The sequence below is a fragment of the Zonotrichia leucophrys genome, chromosome 26 (assembly GCF_028769735.1).
Source record: "Zonotrichia leucophrys gambelii isolate GWCS_2022_RI chromosome 26, RI_Zleu_2.0, whole genome shotgun sequence".
Lineage (NCBI taxonomy): Eukaryota > Metazoa > Chordata > Aves > Passeriformes > Passerellidae > Zonotrichia > Zonotrichia leucophrys.
The window spans coordinates 5594573-5620528 of NC_088195.1; the positions used below are offsets into that span (position 1 = coordinate 5594573).

The 25956-nt window shown below is 62.2% G+C and overlaps 3 protein-coding genes across 4 annotated transcripts; 1 reads left to right on the forward strand and 2 right to left on the reverse strand.

The window, feature by feature from the left end:
- The first annotated feature begins 973 nt into the window (after positions 1-973).
- On the forward strand, positions 974-5242 carry AMIGO1 (adhesion molecule with Ig like domain 1). Its single transcript, XM_064733100.1, has one exon. It carries the CDS (start codon positions 2188-2190, stop codon positions 3679-3681), a length of 1494 nt encoding a protein of 497 aa, XP_064589170.1. The 5' UTR covers positions 974-2187; the 3' UTR covers positions 3682-5242.
- A 1656-nt stretch (positions 5243-6898) lies between these two features.
- ATXN7L2 (ataxin 7 like 2) lies at positions 6899-17990 on the reverse strand. Of its 2 annotated transcripts, none has more exons than XM_064733199.1 (10): positions 17885-17990; positions 14912-14986; positions 14691-14795; positions 13932-14115; positions 13585-13847; positions 11443-11525; positions 11127-11353; positions 9915-10101; positions 8824-8945; positions 6899-7872 (listed from the first exon to the last, which is right to left on the reverse strand). In XM_064733199.1, exons 1-10 carry the CDS (start codon positions 17979-17981, stop codon positions 7053-7055), a joined length of 2163 nt encoding a protein of 720 aa, XP_064589269.1. In that variant the 5' UTR covers positions 17982-17990; the 3' UTR covers positions 6899-7052. The 2 variants fall into 2 exon arrangements, with proteins under 2 accessions (XP_064589269.1, XP_064589270.1); XM_064733200.1 differs by having other exon boundaries at positions 14912-15070; positions 17885-17969.
- A 1683-nt stretch (positions 17991-19673) lies between these two features.
- Positions 19674-25419, reverse strand: SYPL2 (synaptophysin like 2). Its single transcript, XM_064733183.1, has 6 exons — positions 25292-25419; positions 24690-24761; positions 22933-23051; positions 21610-21811; positions 21338-21529; positions 19674-20005 (listed from the first exon to the last, which is right to left on the reverse strand). The coding sequence occupies exons 1-6, from the start codon at positions 25340-25342 to the stop codon at positions 19877-19879; spliced, it is 765 nt and encodes a 254-aa protein (XP_064589253.1). The 5' UTR covers positions 25343-25419; the 3' UTR covers positions 19674-19876.
- Between the last annotated feature and the right edge of the window lie 537 nt (positions 25420-25956).

The following is a 25956-nucleotide window of genomic DNA, read 5'->3' on the forward strand; positions in this document are numbered from 1 at the left end:
GGGATGGGGATGAGGACAGGTATAGGGACAGTGGACAGAGATGAGAATGATGACGGTGAGAGGATGGGAATGGGAGATGGGAGATGGGGACAAGGAGGAGGACAGGGATAGAAAGGGGATGGTGGGGGTAGGGGACAGAGATGGGAATGAAGATGGGTGATAGGTGATAACTGTGAGGACAGAGATGTGGCATAGGGGACGGGGATGGGATTGGGATGATGGAGAAGAGGACATGGACAGGGATCAGGATGAGGATAGGGATACAGGATAGGGATGGGAATAAAGAGGGGCATGAGGATGGGGAAGAAGTTAGGGAGGGAGAGTGGGATGAGGATAAAGATGGGACGGGAACAGGAACAGGGATGAGGAGGGGGATGGAAAGGGGTGTGGGGACGGGCCGGGACAGTGATGAGGACAGGGTCGGACACAGGGCTGGGGCTGGGGAGAGAAATGAGCAAGAGGCCGGGGCTGGGGCTGGACAGGGGGGTCGAGGTCGGATATGGGGCCGGGGTGGGACAGGGGGCCGGGGCTGAGGCGGGAAACAGGAGCGGGATTGGAGTCAGACATCGGGCCGGGGCTGGGGTCGGAGATGGAGCTGGGGTGGGACACGGGTCTGGGGCCAGTGTCGGACACGGGGCAGGGGTGGGACATGGGGCCGGGACAGGGGTCGGATATGGGGCTGGTGTCGCACACGGGAGAGGGGTCGGATATGGGGCTGGTGTCGGACACGGGGCAGGGGTGGGACATGGGGCCGGGACAGGGGTCGGATATGGGGCTGGTGTCGCACACGGGACAGGGGTCGGACATGGGGCTGGTGTCGCACATGGGACAGGGGTCGCACACGGGCTCGGTGCCGGTGTCGGTGCCGGTGCCGCGGCGCCGGGCGGGTTAAGCCGCGCGCCGCCCCCATTGGCGGAGCGCAGAGCGGCCGCAGCCAATGGGGCCGGGCCGAGCGCACCGGGCCGGCCCCAGACCCCGTCCCGGGGCGGATCGGGGCGGTTCGGCCGCGCTCGGGCCGGGTCGGAACCGTTCGGCTGCGTTCGGGTCGGGCTCGGCTCCGCTCGTCTCAGCTCGGGGAGGATCGGGAAGGTTCGGCTGCGTTCGGGCCGGGCTCGGCTCTGCTCGGCTGAGCTCGGGGAGGATCGGGAAGGTTCGGCCCGGCCCGGTTCGGCCTGGTTTGGTTCGGCGCGGCCCCCTCGACTTTCTTCGGCCTCGCTCGGCTCAGCTCGTCTCGGTTCGGCTTCTCTCGGCTCGGTTCGGCCCCGCTGGGATTCCCGCGGTTCGGCTCCGCTTGACTCGGTTCGATTCGGTTCGTCTGGGCCCGGCCTTGCCCGGCCGCCGCCGCACCGGGCCCGGTAACGCTCCGACCCCATCCCCGGCCCAGGCCCGAGCCCGGCCCCGGTAACGCCCCGGGAGGAAGGGGGGAGGGAGGCAGCGAGCATCCTCCGCTGCTCCGTCCGCAGCACGGCCGGGACCGGGGGCGGGGGGGGATCCAGGCCGGGGGGAACAGCAGGAGCCCCGGGCCAGACGTGCCCCGGGAGGGCCGTGACAGGGGGGACATGTCGTGACAGTGGAGACAGAGCCACCCCGCACCGTGACCTGGTGGACAGTGACCCTGGGACACCCTGAGACACCGGGAGTGAACCCCCCAAGCCGTGACACTGAGGAAGCACCGGGGCACATTCCATGTCGTGACACCGGGGGAGCACAGCTACCCAGGCAGTGACACTGGGTGCACGCCACGGCGCCTGATGACAGCGCTGTGACACCGAGCACCCCCCACCATGGCACCAGGGGAGCAGCCAGGTCGGCAGGTGCTGTGACACCGGGGGACCCTGTGCCTGGCACGTGCTGTGACACTGGGTGACCAAACCACCCTGTGCTGTGACTCCTGGGCGAGCCTTGAGCCTGGCATGTGCTGTGACACTGGCAGACCAAAGTCAACCTGGACTGTGACAAGTGATCAACCAGTGTGGCACCTGCCACTGGGTGACCAAAGCCACCTTGGACTGTGACACCAAGTGACCAAGCCTCTGCACCATGACATCTGCTGAACCCTCAGCCTGCTGCCTGCCCTGACACCGTGTGACTAAAAGCCACCGTGTGCTGTGCCACTGGGTGACCAAGCCACCCCACATCGTGACACCATGTGACTGAAGCCCCCTCCCACTCTGCATTGTCCTCATCATGCCACCATCCCGTCAGCGTGTGGCCATGCCTGTCCCCACAGTGCCACCATCCCTGCTGCTGGCTCTGTCCCTGCTGTCCCCTTTGCTATGGGGGTCTGCAGCAGGGAGCTGCCCCCCGCGCTGTGTCTGCGCCTCCAACCTGCTGAGCTGCTCGCAGGCCAACCTGAGCATGGTGCCGACACCGCTGCCGCGCTTCACGGCCGTGCTGGACCTGAGCCACAACAACGTGACGCGGCTGCGCGCGGACTGGGCCCCGGCGCGGCTGCCGCACCTGCACGCGCTGCTGCTGAGCCACAACGGGCTGGCCTTCGTGTCCACCGAGGCCTTCGCCCACGTGCCGCGCCTGCGCCACCTCGACCTGTCCTCCAACCGCCTGCGCACGCTGGACGAGAACCTGTTCAGCGACCTGGGCGAGCTGGAGGTGCTGCTGCTCTACAACAACGAGATCTCCACGGTGGATCGCACGGCCTTCGAGAACCTGGGCCGGCTGCGCAAGCTCTACCTGGGGCAGAACCGCATCGCCCGCTTCCCGCTGGAGCTGCTGCGCGAGGGCACCCGGCTGCCGCAGCTGGCGCTGCTGGACCTGTCGGCCAACCGGCTGCGGGCCGTGCCCGCGGGGGAGCTGCAGGCGCTGCCCGCCTGGCTGCGCGACCGCCTCTACCTGCACAACAACCCCCTGGTCTGTGACTGCCTGCTCTTTCAGCTGCTGGACCGCGGCCGCCGCCGCCACCTCAGCGCCGTGGAGGATTTCCAGGACGAGCTGCGCTGCGTCCCGCCCGGAGCCACGGCTCTCGTCAAGATCCTGGAGCTGGCGGGCAAGCCGCCTCTCAACTGCAGCAAGGCGCGGGAGGCCGTGCTGGAGGCGCACCTCGGGGACAGCGTGACGCTGGGCTGCGACAGCCGCTGGCAGGGCGTGCGCAGCCGGCACTGGGTGACACCGGGCGGGGAGCGGGTGCTGGGGGACGGGGGCAACGGCAGCGTGGTCCTGCTGGCCAACGGCAGCCTGCAGCTGCGGGCGCTGCGCCCTGAGGATGGCGGCACTTACTCCTGCTGGGTGGCCGGGCCCCTCCTCAACGAGACCCTCTACGTGGAGCTGCTGGTGCACAACTTCACCCTGCACGGCCCCCACGACACGCTGAACACGGCCTACACCACTCTGGTGGGCTGCATCCTGAGCGTGGTGCTGGTGCTCATCTACCTGTACCTCACCCCGTGCCGCTGCTGCTGCTGCCGCGGCACCGAGAAGCCGCCGGCGCCGCGCGACGACAGCATCAACTCCTCGGTGCTGAGCACCACCCCCAACCACGCCGGGGGCACCGGGGAGCCCTGCGGGTCCCACGTGGCCTCCGGTGCTGGCACGGGGCAGAACGGCCGGTTCAAGGGCGGGGGGACCCCCCCGGTGCCCACCCGGCAGGGCCCCAAGGCGCAGAGGAAGGTGTCGGACCCAGACTCGGTGAGTTCCGTCTTCTCCGACACGCCCATCGTGGTGTGAGGGGACACTGTGGGGACAGTCCCCAGGGACACCCCGTGTCAGCCACTGCAAGCTGTCCCTGGGCAGGAGGGGTGGCCAGACCCCCAGTGCCGTGTCCCCAGCTTGGGGGGTCACAGCATCACACCCTAGGACTGAGCATCGCTGCTGGCCCTGCCGAGGTCACTGACACCATGGGACAGTGAGGGACAAAGATGGGACACACACTTTGAGGACAGTGTCCCATCGTGACCTGACTCTGGGCAGGAGAGTTGGCCAGACCCCCACCACCATGGCCCCAGCTTTTGGGAGTCCCATCATCACCCCCAGGACTGAGCATTGTCCCACACCCCACTGGGACCACAAAGGGACTGTGAGTGACACACCATGGGGACAGTCCACCAGGACACCCCTACAGTGTTCCTACTGCTGCTGTCACCTGTTCCCCATGGACATGCCATGGACAGAAGGGGTGTTTGGACCCCTGCTGCCATGTCCCCAACTTGGGGGGCAGCACCATTGCCCGCCAGAACAGAGCATCACTGCTGGCCCCCACCGAGGTCACTGTGCCACAAGGGACAAGGATGTGACACCATGGGGCAGTCCCCCACTGTCACCTGTCACTGGGCAGGAAGGGTGGCCAGACCCCCACGACCATGTCCCAGCTTTTGGGGGTCCCACCATCACCCCCAGGACTGAGCATCATCCCTGGCCCCTGCTGAGATCCCCGAGGGACTGCAAGGGACAAGGGTGTGAGAGGACACTGTGGGGAGTCCCCAGGGACATCCTGTGTCCCTAGTGCCACTGTGAGCTGTCCCCAGGCTGGAGGGGTGGCTGGACCCCCATCACCGTGTCCCCAGCTTTTGGGGACCTCACCACCACCCCCAGGACTGAGATCATCCCTGGCCCCTGCCAAGGTCACCAGGGGACTGCAGAGGACAAGGGTGTGAGGGGACACACCAAGGGGACAATCTGCTGCTGTGACCTGTCCCTGGGCAGGAGGGATGACCAGACTCCCACCACCGTGTCCCTCGTTTTTGGGGGTCCCACCATTGCCCCTCAGGACTGAGCATCGCTGCTGGCCCTGCCGAGGTCACTGCAGGACCACAGGGACACGTCTGTGAGGACAGCGTGGCCACCAACTGCAGGGCGTCAGCCCCACCAGGCTCTGGAGGACTGAGGGACAGTGACAGTGACAGCTGTGAGCCCCCAGGAGCGGCAGCACCGGGCAGAACCCCCCTCCTGCAGCCCCCCCATTCCCCCCACCCCCCTTGGCATGTGCATGGCCAAGCATGAGTCCCCCGGGGAGCATGTGCCACCCCCATGGGGACACCGGGGCTGTGTCAACCCCCTGGGGAACCCCAACACCTCCTGACCCCCCTGCAACCCACAGCTGCAAGCAGAGCCCCCTCCCCCGCAGGGGTGGGACCCGGGGGCTCCTGCACCCCAAAAAGGGGGTGCCCCCTCCCATGGGTGTCCCCATGCCAGCCCAGCCTGTGTCCCCTGTGCCCCCACCCCGGACGTTCCCCCCTGCACTGGGCAATGCCCAGCGATGCCTTGGCCAAAATAAACGTGTTTCCCTCGTGCTGTGCAACTTTCACCCTTCTGGGGGGCTCCCAGGGGTGTCCCCTTGCTGGGGTGAGGGTGGGTTGGGGACAGGGCGACACTGCTGGGGAACACCCCCCGGGGTGGGGGGGCCTGCTGCCCTGCCCACCCCCATGTGGGGTGCAGGGGGGTGATGTGGAGGGGCAGCGGGAGGCACCCCAGTCACCCCAGTGTGCCCATCCCAGTGTGACCCCAACCCCGACACACTGTGCTGGGAGGGGGCTCTGAGCACCCCCCTATGGCAGCCCCTAGCACCCCAATGACCCCACTGACACCCCTAGCACCTCAATGACCCTTATGGTCCCCCACCTGTCCCCCCAGCACCCCAAAGACCTGTGCCCCTCTACCCCATTAAATCCTATGGTCCCCACTGTCCCCCCCAAAGACCCTTGTCCAGACCTTCCCTTTAACCCCCCAGCACCCTAATGACCCTCCACGATCCCCAGGACCCCCCCTCTGTACTGAGGCACCCCCGAGCAATTCACTGATCTCCCCAGCCCCTTTATGACCCCACAAGTCCCCAAAGACCCTCTGTGGTCCCCTGTACCCTTCTACCACCCCAATGAACCCCACTTGTCCCTGGAGCACCCCAAAAACCTCCTGTGGTCCCAAGCATGCTCCCATCATTTCACTGAGCCTCCCCAGCACCCCAATGACCCCATTTACCAGCACCCCAGAGAACTCCCAGAATCTCAATGACCCCATTGACCATCTCCCAGCCCCTCAGAGACCCTTATGAGCAGGGTCAGCAGCACCCCGAAGATCCGCTATAGTCCCCAGAAAGTCCTCCAGCCCCCCAAAAACCCTTATGGGGCCCTGCCCACCCTGCAGCACTCCAAAGACCCCCTATCCTCCCCAGTAACCCCAATGACACCCTGAGCCTCCCAGAGACCTTTATGAACCCCGACCCAATCCCACATTCCCCCCCAACACCCCAAAGACCCCCTTTGCTCCCCAATAACCCTTCACAGCCCCCCCAACAAGCCCCCAGTACTCCACTGCCCCCCCAACACTCTGAACAACTCCCGTGACCCCTTCCAGCTCCCCAATAATTCCAGTATCCTGCCCCACTGAGCCCCCTCACCCCCAAACCCACAGAACCCCCTTTCCCCCATCACACAACTCTTTTTTTTTTTTCTCTTTGTTTTTTTTTTACAAAAAGAACAAAAACAGCAACAACCGTTTCTTATAAATATCCGCGGCCGACGGGGCCCCGGGAGGTCCGGGGGGGTCCCCAGTGCCGCCCCCCCCTCCCGGGGCTGGTTTAGCAGCAAGAGAACAGAACTGAGAGTTTTGAGGTATTTTCTGGAAGTTTGGGATTTTTTCCTTCGTGTTTCCTTGGGATTTTTTCTTTTTTTCCCCCTTCATGCGTTTCGGTGTCTGGGCGTTGGTCAGGGGGGGGGACACAGGGGGGGGGAGCCCGGTGACCCCTCTGTTAAGGCTTGGACTCAGGGGACAGGGACGTTGTCAGAGGGACAGGGGACCCCAGGACGTTCCACAGCTCAGGGTCCCCACAGGTGTCCCCACAGGACGTGGAGGTCATCAGGGTGTCCCCCCACAGGACAGTTTGTCCCTACTGACAGGTGTCCCCACAGACAGGTGTCCCCAAGACAGGTGTCCCCCCACAGGACTGGTTGTCCCCCACAAGGACAATGTGTCCCCACAGGACAGGATGTCCCCCCCACAGCCCAGCATGTCCCAGTGCTTTTCCCCCTCCATCCCACAGTGTCCCCCTCAGCACAGGCCATCCCTCAGCGCACAGTGACGCCAATCCCCGTGTCCCCAATCCCTCAGGGGGTTCCCCCTGGCTCTCCACCCCCCAGCCCTACCTTCAGGGCGCTCCTCTTCTCCTCGAACCCCAGGGGCGTCCCCGGCTTCTTCCTGCGGACGGAGCCCCCCGAGCCGGAGCTGCCGGGGCCGGGCGGGCCCGGGGGCCCGGGCAGGCCGGGCGCGGCCTTGCCCTTCAGGGCCCGGCAATAGGTGGCCGCGTTCTTGCGCTTCTTCACCTCATTCTCGGAGAGCCCCCGGGGCGGCGACCCCAGCCCCAGCCCGGGCGGCAACGGCGGCGTTTGGGGGTCGCGGGCGGCGGGGGGGGCCCGGCAGGGCTGGCCGGGGGGCGGCCGCCGCACCCGCGGGGTCCCGTTGAGGATGGCGATGGAGGGCGAAGCCGGCGGGGTGAGTTTCGTCTTGCCGGGGGGAGCCAAGCCCTGATTTTTGCCTTTGACGCTGTCCCCCAAACAGGTCCGTTTGTAGGGCGGGCTGCCGGCCCTGGGCGGGGGCTGCCAGGGCCGGGGCTCCGCGTCCCGTGCCCGGGGGGATCTGCTGGCCTTGCCGGGGGGCAGCTTGCTGAAGGAGGGCGAGGGAGTGTTGGCGGGGAGCGGGGAGGTGATGGACTGCGAGCCCCCTCCGCCGCACTCGGGCTGGCTGCAGGCGGCCGCCGCCGGCGGGGACCCCACGGTGTAGGTGAGGCTGGTGGGGAGCCGGCAGCCCCCGGCCGCAGACAGGCTCCGGAGCGGCGGGGAAGGGGCTGCGGGGCCGTAAAGGGGCGCAGCGGGGCTGGGGGGGGCTGCGGGGAGGTGAAGAGGGGGGACGACGGCTGGAGGGATCTTCCTGTGGGAAGGGAGAGGGTGGGTGAGAAGGGGAACCCCCAAAACTGCTGCTCCCAACCGCATTCCCCCAGTTCAGGGGAGAGAGGTGAGATGGGACCTCTTCAAATCCCCATTTCCATCCCTCTAGCCCACCTTGTCCTCCCCAATTCAGGTGTGGAAAGGTGAGATAGGACTCCTCCAAATCCCCATTCCAGACCCCTCCAAATCCCCATGCCCCCATCCCTCCAGCCCCACCTTGTCCTCCCCAGTTCAGGTGTGGAAAGGTGAGATGGGACCTCTCCAAATCCCCATTCCAGACCCCTCCAGCCCAACCCCATGATCCCCAATTCAGGTGTGAAAAGGTGAGATGGGATCCCTCCAAATCCCCATTCCCATCCTTCTAGTCCCACCCGGTGCTTCCCAATTCAGATGTGGAAAGGTGAGATGGAAGACCCCACAAATCCCCACTCTCAGCCCTACATCTCCACCTTGTCCCCACGAGCTTGGAGGGGAAGGGGTGAAACAGGACATCCCCTCAAATCTCCATTACACCCCAATTCTGGTGAGGAGAGGGTGAACAGAACCCCCCCCTACCCCAATCTCTGCTCTCAGTCCTGCATCCTCATCTTGTCTTTCCCAGTTTGAGTGAGAAGGTGATGAAATGGGACCACTCAAATCCCCACTCCCATCTCTGTCCCCCCAATCCTTCCTGATTCAGGTAGGGAGGGGGTCCCAAATCCCCACTCCCATCCCTCCATCCCCACCTTATCCTCCTCAGTATGGATCAGAATGGGATGAAATGAGACCCCCCTCATTTCCCCTCACATCCCTGCACCCCCACCTTACCCTGCTCACTTTGAATGAGGGGGGGTACAACAAGACCCCCCAAATCCCCACTCCCTTCCTCCCCCTCAGTCTAAACACCATGCTGGGACCCCGGGGACCCCAAAGTCCAGGCCTGGTCCCCCCTCACCTCCACCTGTGTGCGCTGAGGTGCTGCTCCAGCATGGAGCCCAGCGCCGCGCAGAACCGGTCCAGCCGCCGGTCGAACACGTAACAGCCCGGGGTCACCAGGCGGCTGCCAAAGGTGCAGAACTGGGGGGGCACCGTGCCAGGGTCACTGCAGCCCCCCCACAACCCTGCCTCAACCACCCACCTGGCACAGAGCCAGAATAGGACACGGGGATGGGTCACTGGGGGAGCTGGGGGTCCCTGCCCCAGCCTGGTCACTGGTGGAGGTGGGGGTCCCAGCCCCATTCTGGGGTCTCACATGGATGGGTTGCTGGTGGATTTGGGGGTCCCTGCCCCACCCAGGGGTCTCACCCCCACTCTAGTGTCTGACATGGATGGGTCTCTGGTGGAGTTGGGAGGTCCCTGCCCCACTCTGGGGTCTGACATGGATGGGCCACTGGTGGATTTGGGGGTCCCTAGCCCACTCTGGGGTCTGGCATGGATTGCTAGTGGAGCTGGGGGTCCTTGTCCCACTCTGGGGTCTCACATGGATGGGTCGCTGGGGGATTTGGGGGTCCCAACCCCTCTGGGGTCCCACATGGATGGGTTGCTGACAGATTTGGGGTCCCTGCACCACTCTGGGGGTCCCTACACCACTCTGGGGTCTGACATGGATGGGTCACTGGTGGATTTGGGGCTCCCTGCCCCACTCTGGTCACTTGTGGAACTGGGGGTCCCAGCTCCACTCTGCAGTCTAACATGGATTGCTGGTGGAGCTGGGGTCTCACCCCACTCTGGGGATTGACATGGATGGGTCACTAATGGATTTGGGGGGTCACAGCCCCACTCTGGGTCTCACATGGATGGGTCACTGGTGGCTTTGGGGGTCCCTGCACCACACTGGGGTCTCACATGGATGGGTTGCAGGTGGATTTGGGGATCCCTGCCCCACTCTGGGTCTCACATGGATGGGTCACTGGTGGAGTTGGGGGTCCCTGTCCTGCTCTGGGGTCTCACATGGATGGGTTGCAGGTGGATTTGGGGCTCCCTGCCCCACTCTGGTCACTGGTGGCTTTGGGGGTCCCTGCCCCACTCTGGGGTCCCCTCACTCACCGCCTGAGGCCGGGGTGGGCGCAGGGGGGCCCGGGGGGGCTCCTCAGCCCCCTCCTCCTCGCTCTCCTCGCTGGACACACGGCTGCCCCCCTTGGGCAGGGGCAGGGGCAGGGGGAGGCCTCCTGTGCCCCCCTCCCCAGAGGTGGCTGGAGCATCCTCAGGGTCACTGGCAGAGGAAAGGCGGGCCCTGCACCAGAGAGGAACTTTTGGGGTGCTCGATACTGGGGGGTCACTGTGAGACAATATCCAGCCCCCCCAAATCCCCACTCCTAATCCCTACAATGTGCCCCCCAATCCATGTGGGGAGAGATGGGACCCTCCCCACCCCAAATCCCTACTTCCATCCACTTCCCCTCCCAATTCAGGTGCAGAGGGGCCAAGACTGGACCCCACAATTCTGCACTCACATTCCTGCTGCCCTGCCACACCCCCAGTGCAGGGGGGAAGGTGAGATGGGAACCCCAAAACCCAGCTCCCAGCCACATCTTCCCTTAATTCACGTGGGGAGGGGGTCAGACGGGACCCCCCAAATCCCTGCTCCCATCCACATCCCCCCACATTCAGCTGGTGAGACACAACCTCCCAAATCCCTGCTCCAAACCACATCCCCCCAAATTGAGCTGGTGAACAGGATCCCCCAAATCCCTGCTCCCACCCACATCCCCCCAAATTCAGCTGGTGACATGGGACCCCCCAAATCCCTTCTCCCACCCACATACCTCCAAATTCACTGTTGGTGAACAGGATCCCCCAAATCCCTGCTCCCACCCACATCCCCCCAAATTGAGCTGGTGACATGGGACCCCCCAAATCCCTGCTCCCATCCACATTCCCCAAATTCAGCTGGTGACATGGGACCCCCAAATCCCTGCTCCAAACCACATCCCCCCAAATTGAGCTGGTGAACAAGATCCCCCAAATCCCTGCTCCCATCCACATTCCCCAAATTCAGCTGGTGACATGGGACCCCCCAAATCCCTGCTCCCACCCACATACCCCCAAATTCACTGTTGGTGAACAGGATCCCCCCAATCCCTGTTCCCACCTTCATCCCCCTAAATCCAGCTGGTGAGACAAGACCCCCCAAATCCCTGCTCCCATCCACATCCCCCCAAATCCCCACTCCCATTCCTGCCCTTTCCATGCATCCTCCCCCAATTCAGGTGGGGAAAGGTGAGAGGAGACCCCTCCCCAAACCCATGGGGCACTCACCTGGGGGGGTGCAAGCAGTGGGGCAGCCTGGCTCGGCAGGGAGGTGTACTGGGGGGCTGCAGCAGTGAGGGGGGGTCCTGCAGGGCAGGGTGCAGTGGCTCCTTCTCTGGGGGGCTCCTGTCCTTTGGGGGGTCCCCTCGGCGGGTGCTGGCCTTGAGCTCAGCCACCAGCACATCGAAATCCTTGGCCCGACCCTGCACCTCCCGCCGCTGGTGCACTGAATGGATCTGGGGGAGGGACAGCAGGGAGGGGGCTCAGGACTCCCCAAAACACCCAGGCTGGGATATTGGGGTGTCCCCTCCCCGTTTCCCACTACCTTGCAGGTCAGCAGGCGGGTGCAGAGCTTGTTGGTGTCGGGGTTCCGCACCCCACACTGCCGGTTCAGGTCACACTCCTTACCTGGGGGGACACGGAGGCACAGGGTGCTGGGGAGTGCTGGGGGGGCACCCCAACACCCCCCACTAGGGCTGGGCATGGAGCAGCCACTCCTCGGAGCAGCTCTGAGGGGGGACACAGCCCTGAGGGGTTCTGAAGGGGTAGGGACTCACCATGTGCTGCTCCCTCCCCTTTTTGCTCCTCTGCAGGATGAGGCCCCCCACTTTTTGCCCCTTCTCTGGAGTGACCCCCCATTTTCACCTGGGTCCTGCTAATGGCATTGCTGTTACCTGTGAGAGTTTGTGGGCACAGCACCAATTGGCTCTGGGATTTTGGGGGCAGGGGGGAATGTTTGACTCCCATGTTTTGGGGAATGTGTCCAACACTCATCTTTTGGGGTGACATATGTCCAAACCCCATAACTTGGGGGGGCACACATCCAAACTCCATATTTTGGGGTGGCACACACATTTGAAACACATATTTTGGGGTGATACACATTTGACCCCCATATTTGGGAGGGGGCATGTGTTATACCCCCATATTTTGGGAGGGACCACACATTTGGCCCCCATATTTTGGGGGGATATGGGTTTAGCCTCCATATTTTGGGGTGACACCTGTACAACCCCTGTGTTTTGGGGTGACACATGCCCAACCCCCATATTTTCTGGGGGGACACGAGTTCAACCCCCACATTTTCAGAGGATACACATTTGACCCCTGTATTTTGGGGAGACACACGTTTCACCCATGTATTTTGGGGGGAACACATGTTTAACCCCCATATCTTGGGGGATCACACATTTAACACCCATATTTTGGGGTGACACCTTTGACCCCCATATGGAGGGATATGTCCCCCATATTTTTTGGAGGACATATATTCAACCCCTCTATTCTGGAGGCCATGTATTCAAACCCCATATTTTGGGGGGAATGAAGATTTGACTCCCATATTTTTTGGGGGAAGTATATTCAACCCTTCTATTCTGGAGGCCATGTATTCAACCCCTATATTTTGGGGGGGAATGCACATTTGACCCCTGTATTTTTGGGGGTCACATATCCAATTCTCATATTTTTATGGGGGACACAACTTCAACCCCCATATTGTGGGGGGAACATGTGTTTAACCCCTATATCTTCGGGGACCACACATTTAACACCCATATTTTGGGGTGACACATTTGACCCCCACACACATCCAAACCCCATGTTTTTGGGGGGACATACATTCAACCCCTCTATTCTGGAGGACACATATTCAAACCCCATATTTTGGGGGGAATGAAGATTTGACTCCCATATTTTTTGGGGGAAGTATATTCAACCCTTCTATTCTGGAGGCCATGTATTCAACCCCTATATTTTCGGGGGGGAATGCACATTTGACCCCTGTATTTTTGTGGGTCACACATCCAATTCTCACATTTTTGTGGGAGACACAACTTCAACCCCCATATTGTGGGGGGACCCCATATCTTGGGGGACCACGCTTTTAACATCCATATTTTGGGGTGACACATTTGACCCCCACACACATCCAAACCCCATATTTTGGGGGGAATGAAGATTTGACCCCCATATTTCTGGGGGGAAATATATTCAACCCCTCTATTCTGGAGGACACGTATTCAACCTCTGTATTTTGGGGAGAACGCACATTTGACCCCCATATTTCTGGGGGGAAATATATTCAACCCCTCTATTCTGGAGGACACGTATTCAACCTCTGTATTTTGGGGAGAATGCACATTTGACCCCCATATTTTTGGGGGCATGTGTTCCACCTCCATATTTTTATGTGAGACATGTTTGACCCCCATTTTTCGAGGAATTTGGGGATCCAAACTGAGCTGTGCCCATTCCTTGGGATCAGCCAAGTGAAGGCCCTAAACCTACAGGATGACCACAACTGGAGGGAGGGCAGGGACCCCCCAATATCCCTCCAGAGGAGAGGGGGAGCCACTCCCCTGGTACCTACCCCAGTGCTAGACCTGGCCCCGGAATTCCGGCCCCAGGAAGTCCCGCTGGGATCATCCGCCCCCCCCCATGGCCGGCAAGGAAAGGGGGGACTCACGCGCCAGCTTCCTGTGGGACCTGGGGGGCGCTTTGGGGGCCCCCACATCCTTGTCCCCCGGAGCAGGGACGCTCTCCGGCATGGCCGAATCCCCCCCGACCCCGGCGGGCACCGGGGGCTCTTTGGGCACCGCGGCAGCCGCGGCTTTCCCCAGGGATTCCTTGGAGTTGGTGGGGACGGCTTTGGGGGGCACCTTGATCCCGTGCCCGTCCGGTTTGGGAATGCTGGGGATCTTCTCCAGGTTCACCACGGGCACAAACAAGCTGTGGAGAGAGAGTTGTGGGGAGGAGGGGGTGGCATCAAAGTGACCCCATAAGGGCATGAGGGTTGCCCGTGCCGGCGCTCACCAGAGGTTGTTGTCCTTGTCCGTGTGCTCAGGGAGGGGCTGGGCTCTCCCTCGGCCACCAGGGAGCTTCTCCTGCAGGGCTTTGGCTGCTCCGGGCGTCCTGGCGGGCACCGGCTGCCCGTTCACGGCCACGTGGCACGCGGTGGCACGGGCATAGAGCTTGCTGAGCGGGCCGTGCCGGCGTTCTACCACAGGGATGGGACGGGATGGGATTGGGATAGGATGGGATCCATGGGATGGGGTGGGATGGGATGGAATCCATGGGATAGGATCCATGGGATGGGATGGCATGGCATGGGATGGGATGAGGTGAGATGGGATCCATGGGATGGGGTGAGATGGGATCCATGGGATGGGGTGGAATCCATGGGATGGGGTGGGGTGGGATGGGATCTATGGGATCCATGGGATGGGGTGGGATGGGATGGGATGATATGGGATTGATGGGATGGGATGGGATGGGATGGGATGGGATCCATGGGATGGGATGGGGTGAGATCCATGGGATGGGGTGGCATGGGATGGGATCCACGGCATGGGATGGGATCCATGGGATGTGATCCATGGGATAGGATGGGATGGGATCCATGGGATGGCATGGCATGGCATAACCCCACTGTTAGCCCACCCCAAAGCTCACACTGCTGCGAGCCCCTCCCTGCCCCTAGGCTGTACCCCCCCAGCCAGCCCTGGTGGCATTCCCAGTGCTGTTCCCAGCACCATGGGGTGGAACAGCCATTCCCCAGACTCCTTGGCTCACCACAGTGCTTCTGGAAGGCCTGGGGCTTCACCACCTGGCTGCAGTGGTTGCACACCACCAGGTAGAACTCGTCGTGCGCAGGGCAGTGCCCGAAGATGTCCATGTCTGTGGGGAGAGCTCAGTGAGCTGGCACACACCTGCTGCTGCTGGGAGCACTGCAGACAAGGATCCCAGCTCACACGGCCCCAAAATGCTGGGTTTCACCCCAAAGAGGAGCTCACCTTCCTTAATCAGGGTCATGGTGTCCAGCTTCTTGCTGCCATTCTTGCCATTCTCCTCCAGCTCTGACCCTGATCCTGCCAGAGACAAAATCCTGTCAGTGGCTGGCACACGGACGGTCCCGGTGCTCCCACACAGGGGTGGTGCTGGCATCCCTGCTCCTGGAACAATTAAACCAGACAAAATTAGCCCAGAGAGACAGAGCATCCTGTGAGTGACGTCGCTCTGTGGTGTGTCACCATCTCCAGGGTCCCCATCCTGACAGCCCAGTGCCAGCAGGATGTTCCTGGGGACATCCCAGTATGGGATGGGACATTCCTGGGATGTGACACCCATGGGATGTATTTGCCCTGGGATGGAACATCCCTGAGGACACCCTGGTGCTGGGATGGGACACCCCTGGGGACAGCCCCATCCTGGATAGATGTAACATCCCAGTCCTGGCACATGGCCCCCCTGGGAATGTCCTGGTCCCAGGATGTCACACCCTTGGGTCACCCTGGTTCCCATACACTCGTGGCTCCCCTGGCTGTGCCTGGGCTCTGTTCTGGGGGCACTGGTGGCCACTGAGCCAGTGGCAATGGTGACCTGGCCAACTGTGCCAAACTGGGTGCCCATCCTATCAGGCCATGCTATGCTGGGTGCTCAGTGCCATCCAGCTGTGCCATACTGGGTGGCCAGTGCCATCTAGCTGTGCCATACTAGGTAACCAGCCCTGCCTGCCTGGCCATGCCATACTGGGTGGCCAGTGCCACCTAGCTGTGCCATACTGGGCACCCAGACCCATTCAGATGCACCATGACTGGTGCCCAGCCAGTCCCAGTGCTCAGAGCTCCCTGGGACACTCCCAGTAAGGAGCACCTGGCTCCCAGTGTGCCCTGCCCAGTTCCCAGTACAGGATATCCCAGTGCCCAGCACGTGATACCCAGTGCCCTACCTGGGGCTCCCAGTACCTCTTGCCTGGTCTGGGGTAATGGTGGCAACTAATTCCCAGTCCAGGCTCTCCAGTTACTGCTCTGCTCCCACCAGTGTCAACAGGACCCCACTGGAATCCAGGATGGGGCACCCAGCAACGGGCACAGGGCTCCCAGTGGGCTGCCTGGTGCCACATTGGTGCCCAGTTCATATTGCAGAGATCCTGCTGCCCAGTTCCTGAATCCCAGTGCCCAGCGTGGCTCCCTAGTGCCCAGTTCCCACTGCAAGCACAGGGTGCCCAGTTCCAGGTGCCCAGTTCATGGTGCCCAGTGTTCAGTGCAAAGTTCCTAATGTTTGGGCAACTTTGGTAGGATGCCCCATGCCAGTTCTCAGTGCTGGGTGCCCAGTACAGGATGCCCTGTGCCCAGTGCTGAGTGCCCAGCTCCTGGTACCAGGTGCCACGTCTGGCTGTGCAGTGCCAGGTTCCCAGTCCCAGTTCCTGGTACCAGATGCCCAGTGCTGGATGCCACATTCCCAGTGCAGGAAGTGCCCATTCCCAGTTCCCAGAGCTCAGTGCGGGGTGCCAGGTCTGGATGCCCAGTGTAAGATTCCCAGTGCCCAGTTCCTGGTGCCAGGTACCCATTGCAGGATATCCTATTCCCACTGTCTGGTGCCCAGGGCTGGGTGCCCCATTCCTGTTTCTGCATGTTTTGGTGCAGGATGCCACATTCCCAGTGCAGGGTGCCCATTCCCAGTGCCAGGATGCCAGTGCAGGATGCCACATTCCCAGTGAGTGGTCACTAGTGCAGGGTGCCCATTCCCAGTGCTGGTGCCGTAGTGCTGGCTGTCGCTCTGCATCCCAGTGCAGATTCCAGTCCCCAGTAAGCCTTTCACAGTTGCACAGTGCAGGGTGCCCATTCCCAGTGCCAGGATCCAGTGGGTCCCATCCAGTACGACCAGTACAGGTGCCCATTCCCAGTGCCGTTTCCCAGTGCAGGGTGCCTATTCCTACAGTCCATGCAGGGTCCCATCAGTCAGTTCAGTACAGGTGCCCATTCACCAGTGCCAGTTGTCCATTGCAAGGTGCCCATTCCCATCAGTTCACAGAGTCTTCCCAGTGCCAGTCCCAGTGCGTGCCCATTCCCAGTACAACAGTGCAGGTGCCCATTCCCAGTGCCAGTTTCCCAGTGCATGGTGCCCATTCCCAGTGCCAGGATCCCAGTGCAGGGTGCCCATTCCAAGTACCAGGATCCCAGCAGGTGCCCATTCCCAGCCTCAGTCAGTGCCATTCCCAGTAGCAGTGCGGTGCCCATTCCCAGAGCCAGGATCCCAGTATAAGGTGCCCATTCCCAGAGCCAGGATCCCAGTAAACATCCAGAGGTAGTCATCCATTCCCAGTTCCAGTTTCCCACAGAGTGCCCTGTTCCCAGTGCCAGGATCCCAGTGCAAGGTGCCCATTCCCAGAGCCAGGATCCCAGTGCAGGGTGCCCATTCCCACTGTCTGATTCCCAGTGCAGGGTGCCAGGTCTGGCTGCCCTGTTCCCAGTGCCAGGTGCTGGTACAGAATGCTTCATTCCAGGTGTCCAGTTCCCAGTGCCAGGAACATCCTAGGACATGCCAGGACAACCTGCACCACAAACTGGGCACTGGGAATCCTGCCCTGGGCACCCAGACCCGGCACCCTCTGCTGTGCGCCCAGCTCCCGGTACTGGAGGTCAGGCTGCCAGGTCTCGATGCCAGTACCGGGTTCCCAGTGCCCCGTTTCCCACTGTCCAGCGCAGGATGCCCCGTTCCCGGTGCCCCGTTCCCAGAGCAGAACGAGCCGGTGCAGAACCTGCTCCTCTCGGTTCCCAGCGCCCGGTGCAGGATGCTCCGTTGGCGGTTCCCAGCGCAGGATGCCCCGTTCCCATTGCCCGGTGCGGGATGCCCTGCTGCCGCTTCCCGGTGCCGGACTCCCCTCTCCCGGTGCCGTTGCCCGCCCGCCGCGCGGCGGCGCTCGGACCGGGGGTCGGCGGGCGCGGCCCCGGTCGCGAAGCCCCCCCCGCCGCCACCGCCCTCACCGGTGTCGGCGGGCGGCCCGGCCCGCTCCAGCCAGGCGCTCCAGCTCTGCCCCGCGAACTCGTCCAGGCCGGGCACCGGCCGCCGCTCCGCCGCCATCGCCGCCGCCGCCGCCGCGGCACCGCCGCCCCCCCCGCGCCGCCCCCGCCCCGCGCATGCGCCGCGCGCCCCGCCCGCCCCGCGGCACCACGGGCACGGTAGTCCCGGAGCGACCCCCGCCCGGCCCGACCCGGCTGCCGACCGGCTATACCCCCCCGAGCTGGGGACAGCCGGTACCCGCACTGCCGGGGGTCCCCAGTGAGCCCTATACTGGGCTGGGGTCTGCTGCTATCTCTGCACGGGGATGGGGGTACCCGGTGTCCCTGCATGGGGATTGGGGTACCCGGTATCCCTATAACAGGTTAGGGGCACCCGGTGTCCCTGTACGGGGATGGGAGTACCCGGTATCCTTGTAACAGGTTAGGGGTAACCGGTATCCCTATAACAGTTCAGGGCACTCAGTATCCCTATAACAGGTTAGGGGCACTCGTTATCCCTATACTCAGTTGGAGTTCCCTCTTGTCAACATACCAAACCCAGAACTCCAGTTATTCCTATAAGGAGCTGGGGTCTCCTGTTATCCCTGTATGGGGATGAGGGATGTGTGAGGATGGGTGTACCCTGTATCCCTATAACAGGTTATGGGCACTCAGCATCCCTATACTCAATTGGGGTTCCCTGTTATCCCCATACCAGACCCAGAATCCCAGTTATTCCTATAAGGGGCTGGGGTCTCCTGTTATCCCTATACAGGGATGGGGGCACCCGGTATCCCTATAACAGGCTGGGGGTTCCTGTTATCCCTATAACAGGTTGGGGGCACTCAGTATCCCTATAACAGGTTATGGGCACTCAGTATCCTTATACTCAGTTGGGGTTCCCTGTTATCCCCATACCAGATCCACAACTCCAGTTATTCCTATAAGGGGCTGAGGTCTCCTGTTATCCCTGTATGGGGATGGGGGTGGGGGATGTGTGAGGATGGGGGTACCCTGTATCCCTATACTCGGTATCCCTATACTCATTTGTGGTCCCCTGTTGTCCCCATACCAGACCTAGAACCCCAGTTATTCCTATAAGGGCCTGGGATCTGGTACAGTTACTTCTATACTGGGCTGTGAGCCCAGGGTATTGCCATACAAGGCTGAGGTTCCAGGTTATTCCTGCGTGGGGCTGGGGACCCCCGTTATGCCTGTACTGCTGGTGTGGGGTTCCCTATTATCCCTGTATGGAGCTGGGACTCCCTGCCATTATTCCCATTCCAGACGGGGTTTCAGGTGATCCCTATACAGGACTGGTGCTCCCAATATTATCCCAATACCAAACTGGGGTTCCTGATTGTCCCTATACTGGACTGGTGCTCCCAATATTATCCCAATACCAGACTGGGTTCCTGATTGTCCCTATACGGACTGGTGCTCCCACTATTATCCCAATACGGACTGGGCTCCTGATTATCCTTTTACTGGACTGGAGTTCCAGATGATCCCTATACTGGACTGGTACTCCCAATATTATCCCAATACCAGACTGGATTTCCTGATTATCCTTTTACTGGTCTGGGGTCCCCTGTGACCTGTCTGGCACCCTCTATCAGCCCAATACTGATCTGAGATCCACAGCTCACCCTATACCAGAGATGGGACGGGTTTATCCCTGCAGGGACCGGGGGTCGTGCCCCACCCGGGGATGCGCTCAGCTCCGAAACCGAGGCAGACACAGGAGCCCCAGTGCACAGCTGGTAGCCAGGACTTTATGCGCCCCACACAGACACGGACCCCGGGGTGACACACGGAGCCCCCGACACCGAGCGGGACCCCCGGGACTCCGTGTCCCCCTGCAGCTCCAAGCCCGGGGACAGCGACACCCGGTCCCCGGGCTGGCGGCCGGCGCGAGGTCCCGGGGGCCGGGCAGGGTCCCCCCGGGTTGGGTCCCCCCGAGCTGGGTCCCCCCGGTCACTGCTTGTCGATGGCGCCCTGCTCGGCCGCGCTGTCGCGGGGCGCGGGCGGCCGCAGCCACGGCGTCTCCCGCAGCACGAACCAGCAGTTCCCGGCCCACAGCAGGAAGTTGAGGAACCCGAAGAGCTGCAGGAGAAGAAAGGGGAGAGGGGAGAGAAAAAGGGAGAGGGTCCCACAGGGCGGCCTTGGGGAAGCACAGCACCCCACACACACCTTGTGTGTCCCATGAACTCCAAGCACCCCATGAACCTTGTGCATCGTGTGTGCCCTGTGCACCCCATACACCCCAAACTTTCCATACATTCCATACACCCCATACACCCTGTGCATCGTGTGTGCCCTGTGCACCCCGTACACCCCAAACTTCCCATACATTCCATACACTGCATGCAGCCCCTATATAGTGTGCGCCCTATGCACCCCATGCACCCCAAACTTCCCATACATTCCATACACCCCATACACCCTATACTTCCCATAAATTCCATACACTGCATGCATGGTGTGTGTCCCACACACCCTGTGCACCCCATACCTGCCATAATTCCCATACATCCCATGCACCCCACTGCACTCCAGGCACCCATGTGCCCCATGTGTAACCCACATCCTGTGCCCCACATACCCCAAACTCCCCACCCAGGCACCCCAGGCACTTTATGCACCCCATGTGCCCCAATGTGCCATGCAACCTGTGCACCCCACGGGCCCTGTATGCCCCATATGCTTCATGCACCCCATGTACACCGTGTAACCCCAATGCCAGATGCACCCCATGCACCCCACTTCACCCCATGAGCCCCATACACCTCAAGCACCTCACATGCTCCATGCCCCCATGCACGTCACATCCCACACATCCCAAACACTGCCAGGGAGTGCATCACCATCCCTCACCCCATCCTGGCACTCCCTGATGGCTGTGTGCCCCAATCACAGTGCCAGCATCCCAGTGCAGGGTGCCCATTCCCAGTGCCAGGATCCCAGTGGGGGGGATGCAGAGTGGATCCCACATCCCGTGGGACCAAGGCAGGTGGCTGTGGAAAGTTTTCACCCACATTTCCATGCTGCCCTCTCCTGGCTGAGCTCAGGAATCTGGCACAGGTGTGGCCAAATGTGTGTGTACACCTGTGTGCCCATGTGTGTGCCCCTGTGTGTGCCTGTGTGTGTGTGTGCCCATGTGTATGTGTGCCCCTGTATGTGCCCGTGTATGTGCCTGTGTGTGTGCCCATGGGTCCATGTGTGTCCATGTGTGTGCCTGTGTGTGTGCCCCTGTGTGCCTGTGTATGTGCCCGTGTGTGTGCCCCTGTGTATGTGCCAATGTGTGTGCCCCCAGGTACGTGCCCATGTGTGTGTACCCATGTGTGTGCCCATGCGTGTGCTCCTGTGTGTGTCTGTGTGTGTGTGCCCATGTATGTGCCCATGTCTATGCCCCTGTGCGTGCCCCCGTGCCCTCACCACCGAGATGTTGGCCAGCCCCATGGCGGGCGTGGTGCCAGCGTTGCAGAGCACACCATCAGCCTGGCACACGGCCATGGCAGCGATGAGGGCCGAGGGGCGCGTGGCCGCCTTCACGTCGCTCAGCCCCTTGCCCCACGCTGCTGCTGCCACCAGCCAGAAGAAGGCAAAGCAGACGGTGACACAGAAATCCTGCCAGGATGAGAGCCTGGCATCAGCTGGCACCCTGGCACGGCGCTGGGCTCACGCGCCCCGGGGTGAGCCTGCCTTACTGTGAACGGGAGCTTCGTGTTCTCCGTGTACAGGGAATGGAAGCGGAGGTAGAGCACCAGAGCAGCCATGGAGTAGAGGAAGGAGAAGACCCCCAGGGTCACGAAAAACTCGGCGGGAGCGGAGAAATCGCCCACGAGGTACAGGGTGCGGGCTTCTGATTCATCCTCACAGTTGGGCATCCCAAAGGGAATCTGGTATAACCTGGGGGACAGGGAGAGGGTCAGGGGGCTGGGAATGGACAGGATGGTGGGGGTGGGTGGTGTGACCAGGCTGGGGTGGTCCCATGGGAATGGAGATGGTGACAGGGATGGGTAGAATAACCAGCATGGGGTGGTCCCTTGGGATGGGAGGGATGGATGGATGGATGGATGGATGGATGGATGGATGGATGGATGGATGGATGGATGGATGGATGGATGAAGTCCTGGGGTGGTCCCCTGGGAATGGAGATGGTGATGGGGATGGATAGAATAACCAGGCTGGGGTGGTCCCCTGGGATGGATGGATGGATGGATGGATGGATGGATGGATGGATGGATGGATGGATGGATGGATGCAGTAATGCTGGGATGGTCCCCTGGGAATGGAAGGTTTGATGGTGATGGCTAAATTAACCAGGCTGGAGTGGTCCCCTGGGAATGGAGATGGTGGCAAGGATGGTTAGAATAATCAGGATGGGGTGGTCTCCTGCAATGAGAGGGAGGGATGGATGGAGTAAGAGCTGGGATGGTCCCCGGGAATGGAGACAGTGACAGTGACAAGGATGGATAAAATAACCAGCACAGGGTGGTCCCTTGGGATGGGAGGGATGGATGGAGTAAGTGCTGCAGTGACCCCCTGGGAATGGAAGGTTTGATGGTGATAGATAGAATAACCAGGCTGGGGTGGTCCCCTGGGAATGGAGGGCACAGATCCACTGCCATAACCTGGATTCTTTTCCATGATCTAGTGCCCTGGCATGGGGCAGGCGGCAGAGGAAAGGGGTTGGAACTGTGACTCTCATCTGGCCCAACTCCATCATTGCCTTCCCAGAAAAATCAGGATTCCCGTGGACTTCCCCAAGGACTGAGAATTTCCCTCCTTCCCCACCCAGTCTTTTGTGATTTACAAGAATCCCCCTGGGTGGTGTCAGGAAGTGCCAGGGATGCCAGGGGATGTCCCATGGGGTCAGGGTGCGAGTCATTCCCAGCTGAACATGGCACTGCAGGGACCCTGGCTGTGGTCCCATGGAGGTCCTGCCAGCAGGAAGGGAGTCTAACCCAGCCCAGCACCCCCAGCCTGTGTGGGGCAGCCTGGGGGTGTCAGGGCTCAGCACCCCTCACCTGAAGGGGTACCCGAACTGGATGCTGATGGCTGTCATCCCTCCACCTTCACATTTCACTGTGGCTCCGGTCTCGCCGCTGAAGGAGCCGCAGGAGCCGAAGGCGAAGATGGCAAAGAGCTACAGGAGAGGGTGATGGGTCAGGGGGGGAGCCCTGGGGGCCCTTTCATCCTTGGGGGGCAGGCTGCATCCCCTGGCACTCAGTAATGGGCAAGCTGCCACCCCCAGGGGCTGGCCTCAGGGCTTCCCTCCAACCCTGGGATTCCAATGGCACTGGGATTTGAGGGTGGGGTCACGTTTGGGGGGGTGGGGACATCAAGGCCAATCCCACCCCCATCCCCCTTTAATTTTGGGCAGGGTACTGAGTGCCAGAGTGGGTTTCCAGGCAGCTGGGAGCATCCCCATGGTGGGACCCCCGGAGATGTCCCCTCCCCAGGAGCCAGCACTGCCCTCCCTTGCTGTTGGAGTCACACTGCTTTCATCTCTTGGATGAGGGTGCTGGGAAACACCATTCCCAAAGGGTTTTCCCACAGCTCCCCCTGTCTGAGCTCCCAACCCTCCCAGGTGAAATGGGGGATCATTTAAATTTAAAATAAACACTGCACTTTCTACAACAGCAGGACCTTATACAACTCACACTGGGACTCAAATAGTTCAGACTCAACCCAAACTTGAACGTGAAGTGTATGAAATAGGCCCCTACGTAATGAGGAATGTGAGTGAACAACAACTGTTATTCAATCCAGAATGGTCTCTCAAACGTTGTTAATGCAAATTAACATCTCAAAAATCCAACCAGCCTGCTCCTCCTTCCTAAGAACATCCTTTGAGGGCTGGACAACGTGGTCACAAAGACAGGTATACCTCAGGAGCAGAATAAGAAAGGATCCAACTGGGTTATTAGGGACAAGATTGGGAGTTTTAAACGGAATTGATTCAGAAATACTGATGAATAATCCCCTGCAGGGATGGACAGCCCATGTGTGGCACTGAGGGTGTAAGCAGGGGTGTTGGTGGATCCTCCAGGGATTTTCTCCTCGTTTTTGTTTTTGGGCTGTCTTTGCACGTGGGGTCTGATCCCATATGGTGGCCTCAATGGCAGGGGGAGCCCAGAGCCCCCGTGGGTGGGATTATGCCAACCAAAGAGCTGTAGGATTGGGGAAAGCCCCTCAAGCTGCCTTCTCCGGGTGGGAGAGGCCCAAGGAGAGCTGAGTCCCCCCTGTACCTCAGTTCCCCCCAGGAGCCCCCCGGCCCTGGCGAGGCCGAGCTGCAGAAATGCCACCCTGAAACCCAATCTGCCAGGAGCCATTCATGGCACGGCCAGCACAGGACAGAGCCGCGGGCGCTTGGCTGCCCCCCTGTCCCCAGGATCCCCCTTGCTGGGGCTCACTGACCCTCAGTCCCCTCCCCACACACCCCCACACCCCCCCAGCGCCCCCTGAGCCCCTGGCAGCGGCAGGGACTCGGCACCCCGATGTCACCGTCCCCTTTGGCAGGGCTGGGCACAGCCACCTGCTCAAGGTCACCGGGAGGGGCTGGTGGCCCGAACCCGTGTGGCCCTGCTCCCCCCTTCCCCCGGACCCCCCAAAATGAGGCCTCCCCCCCGCTGCTGATGGGGTGCAGGAAGCTCTGGGGGCTCTGGAATTCCTTCAGGAAGGAATGGAGCCCCCCAGAAATGGGGGGACTGCGGGCCGTGGGGAGCAGTGCTGGGAAGGGGCTGTGACAGGGGGTCTGGGGGGACACACGGGGGTCACTCACCCATTCCAGCACCTTGATGAAACCCAGCGGCTCCTGGAGGCGGCCCCAGCGCAGCCCTCGAAGGACACGGTCCTGCAGGAGAGAGCGGCGGGAGGACCGGGACGGCACCGGGACAGCACCGGGGGATGGGGCGCCACCCCGGGTTGCCATAGCGGGATTGCCCCGGCACGGGAGGAGATCAGGAGACTGCAAAGGGCCCTGCTCCGGGCTGGGGGTTGTCTCGGTGGAGAAGGGTTTACTCCGGAAAACCGGGGGGATTGCCCCGGCGAACCGGAGGGGCCGCACCGGGGAACCGGGGAGTTGTCCCAGGGAGACGGGGGGGCGGCAACGGGACTGTCCCGGGGGACCGGGGAACGGCATCGACCGCGGCACCAGAGCAGCGGAGGGTGCACCGCGGCACCGGGCGATGCACCGGGGGTCGCACCGGCGGCTATAACGGGACAATGTGCGCTGCTCCGGGGATCTGGGCTGGAACACCACGGACTCCTCCGGGACACCGCGGGGCACCGGGAGCTGCCCCGAGCAACAGTGCCGGGACACCGAGGGGCTGCGCCGGGAGCCTGCCACGGTCACCGGGAGGGGGGAACGCACCGGAGCCCTACCTGGAGCCGGGGCGGTTTATCACCGGCCGCGGGGGCGCCGGGCTCCGACATGGCCGGGCCGGGGGCGGTCGGTGCTGCCTCCGCCGCCCGCTGGGACGGCTCCGCTGGGGGAGCCGCCACCGGGCAGCGCAGCGCCCCCGGGGAGGGCAGCACCGCCCCGCCCTCGGCAGCGCCCCTGGGCCGGCCCCGGGCCAGCCCCCCGCCCCGGGCCGCCCCCGGGCCCGCAGGGCAGAGCAGCGCCCCCCGGGGGGAGCCCGGCCGTGCATCGGACCGGGAATGAGGAGCGCTGGAACGGGGCGGGAATTCCGCTGGGGAACGCTACCGGGGCCGGCAAGGCTGGCGGCGTGGCACCGTGTACCGGGCATTGGGGTGCCGGTGTGGCCCGGGGGGGCAGGGGCGTACAGCCCCTCCCGGTACCTCCTCCCCGTATTCCCGTCCGTCCCGGAGCCACTTCCCCACATCGCCTCCCGAAGCTTCTTGCCGGTGCCCCCTTCTCAGTATCCCATTCCTGGTGCCGCCTCCCCGACCCCTTAGTCCCGGTACCCCCTTCCCGACCCCCCAGTCCCGGTTCCCCTTTCCCGGTTCCCCGTTCCCGGGAACCTCTCCCGGCACCGCGCCGTGCCCGCCGCAGGCCCCGCCCCCTGCTGCTCTGGCCCCGCCCCTGG

What these genes read in the sequence shown, in the direction of transcription:
- ATXN7L2 (XM_064733199.1), bottom strand. Translation starts at nt 17,981, where the DNA reads ATGGCGGCGGAGCGGCGGCCGGTGCCCGGCCTGGACGAGTTCGCGGGG. An exon ending in GTCCCACAGGAAGCTGGCGC is followed by an intron (nt 11,526 to 13,584) that starts GTGAGTCCCCCC and finishes GTGTCCCCCCAG; the next exon opens with GTAAGGAGTGTGACCTGAAC. An exon ending in CCCGCCTGCTGACCTGCAAG is followed by an intron (nt 11,354 to 11,442) that starts GTAGTGGGAAAC and finishes TCCCTCCCCCAG; the next exon opens with ATCCATTCAGTGCACCAGCG.
- SYPL2 (XM_064733183.1), bottom strand. Translation starts at nt 25,342, where the DNA reads ATGTCGGAGCCCGGCGCCCCCGCGGCCGGTGATAAACCGCCCCGGCTC. An exon ending in TCATCAAGGTGCTGGAATGG is followed by an intron (nt 23,052 to 24,689) that starts GTGAGTGACCCC and finishes CCTCTCCTGTAG; the next exon opens with CTCTTTGCCATCTTCGCCTT. An exon ending in CAGTTCGGGTACCCCTTCAG is followed by an intron (nt 21,812 to 22,932) that starts GTGAGGGGTGCT and finishes CCTGTCCCCCAG; the next exon opens with GTTATACCAGATTCCCTTTG.
- AMIGO1 (XM_064733100.1), top strand. Translation starts at nt 2,188, where the DNA reads ATGCCACCATCCCGTCAGCGTGTGGCCATGCCTGTCCCCACAGTGCCA.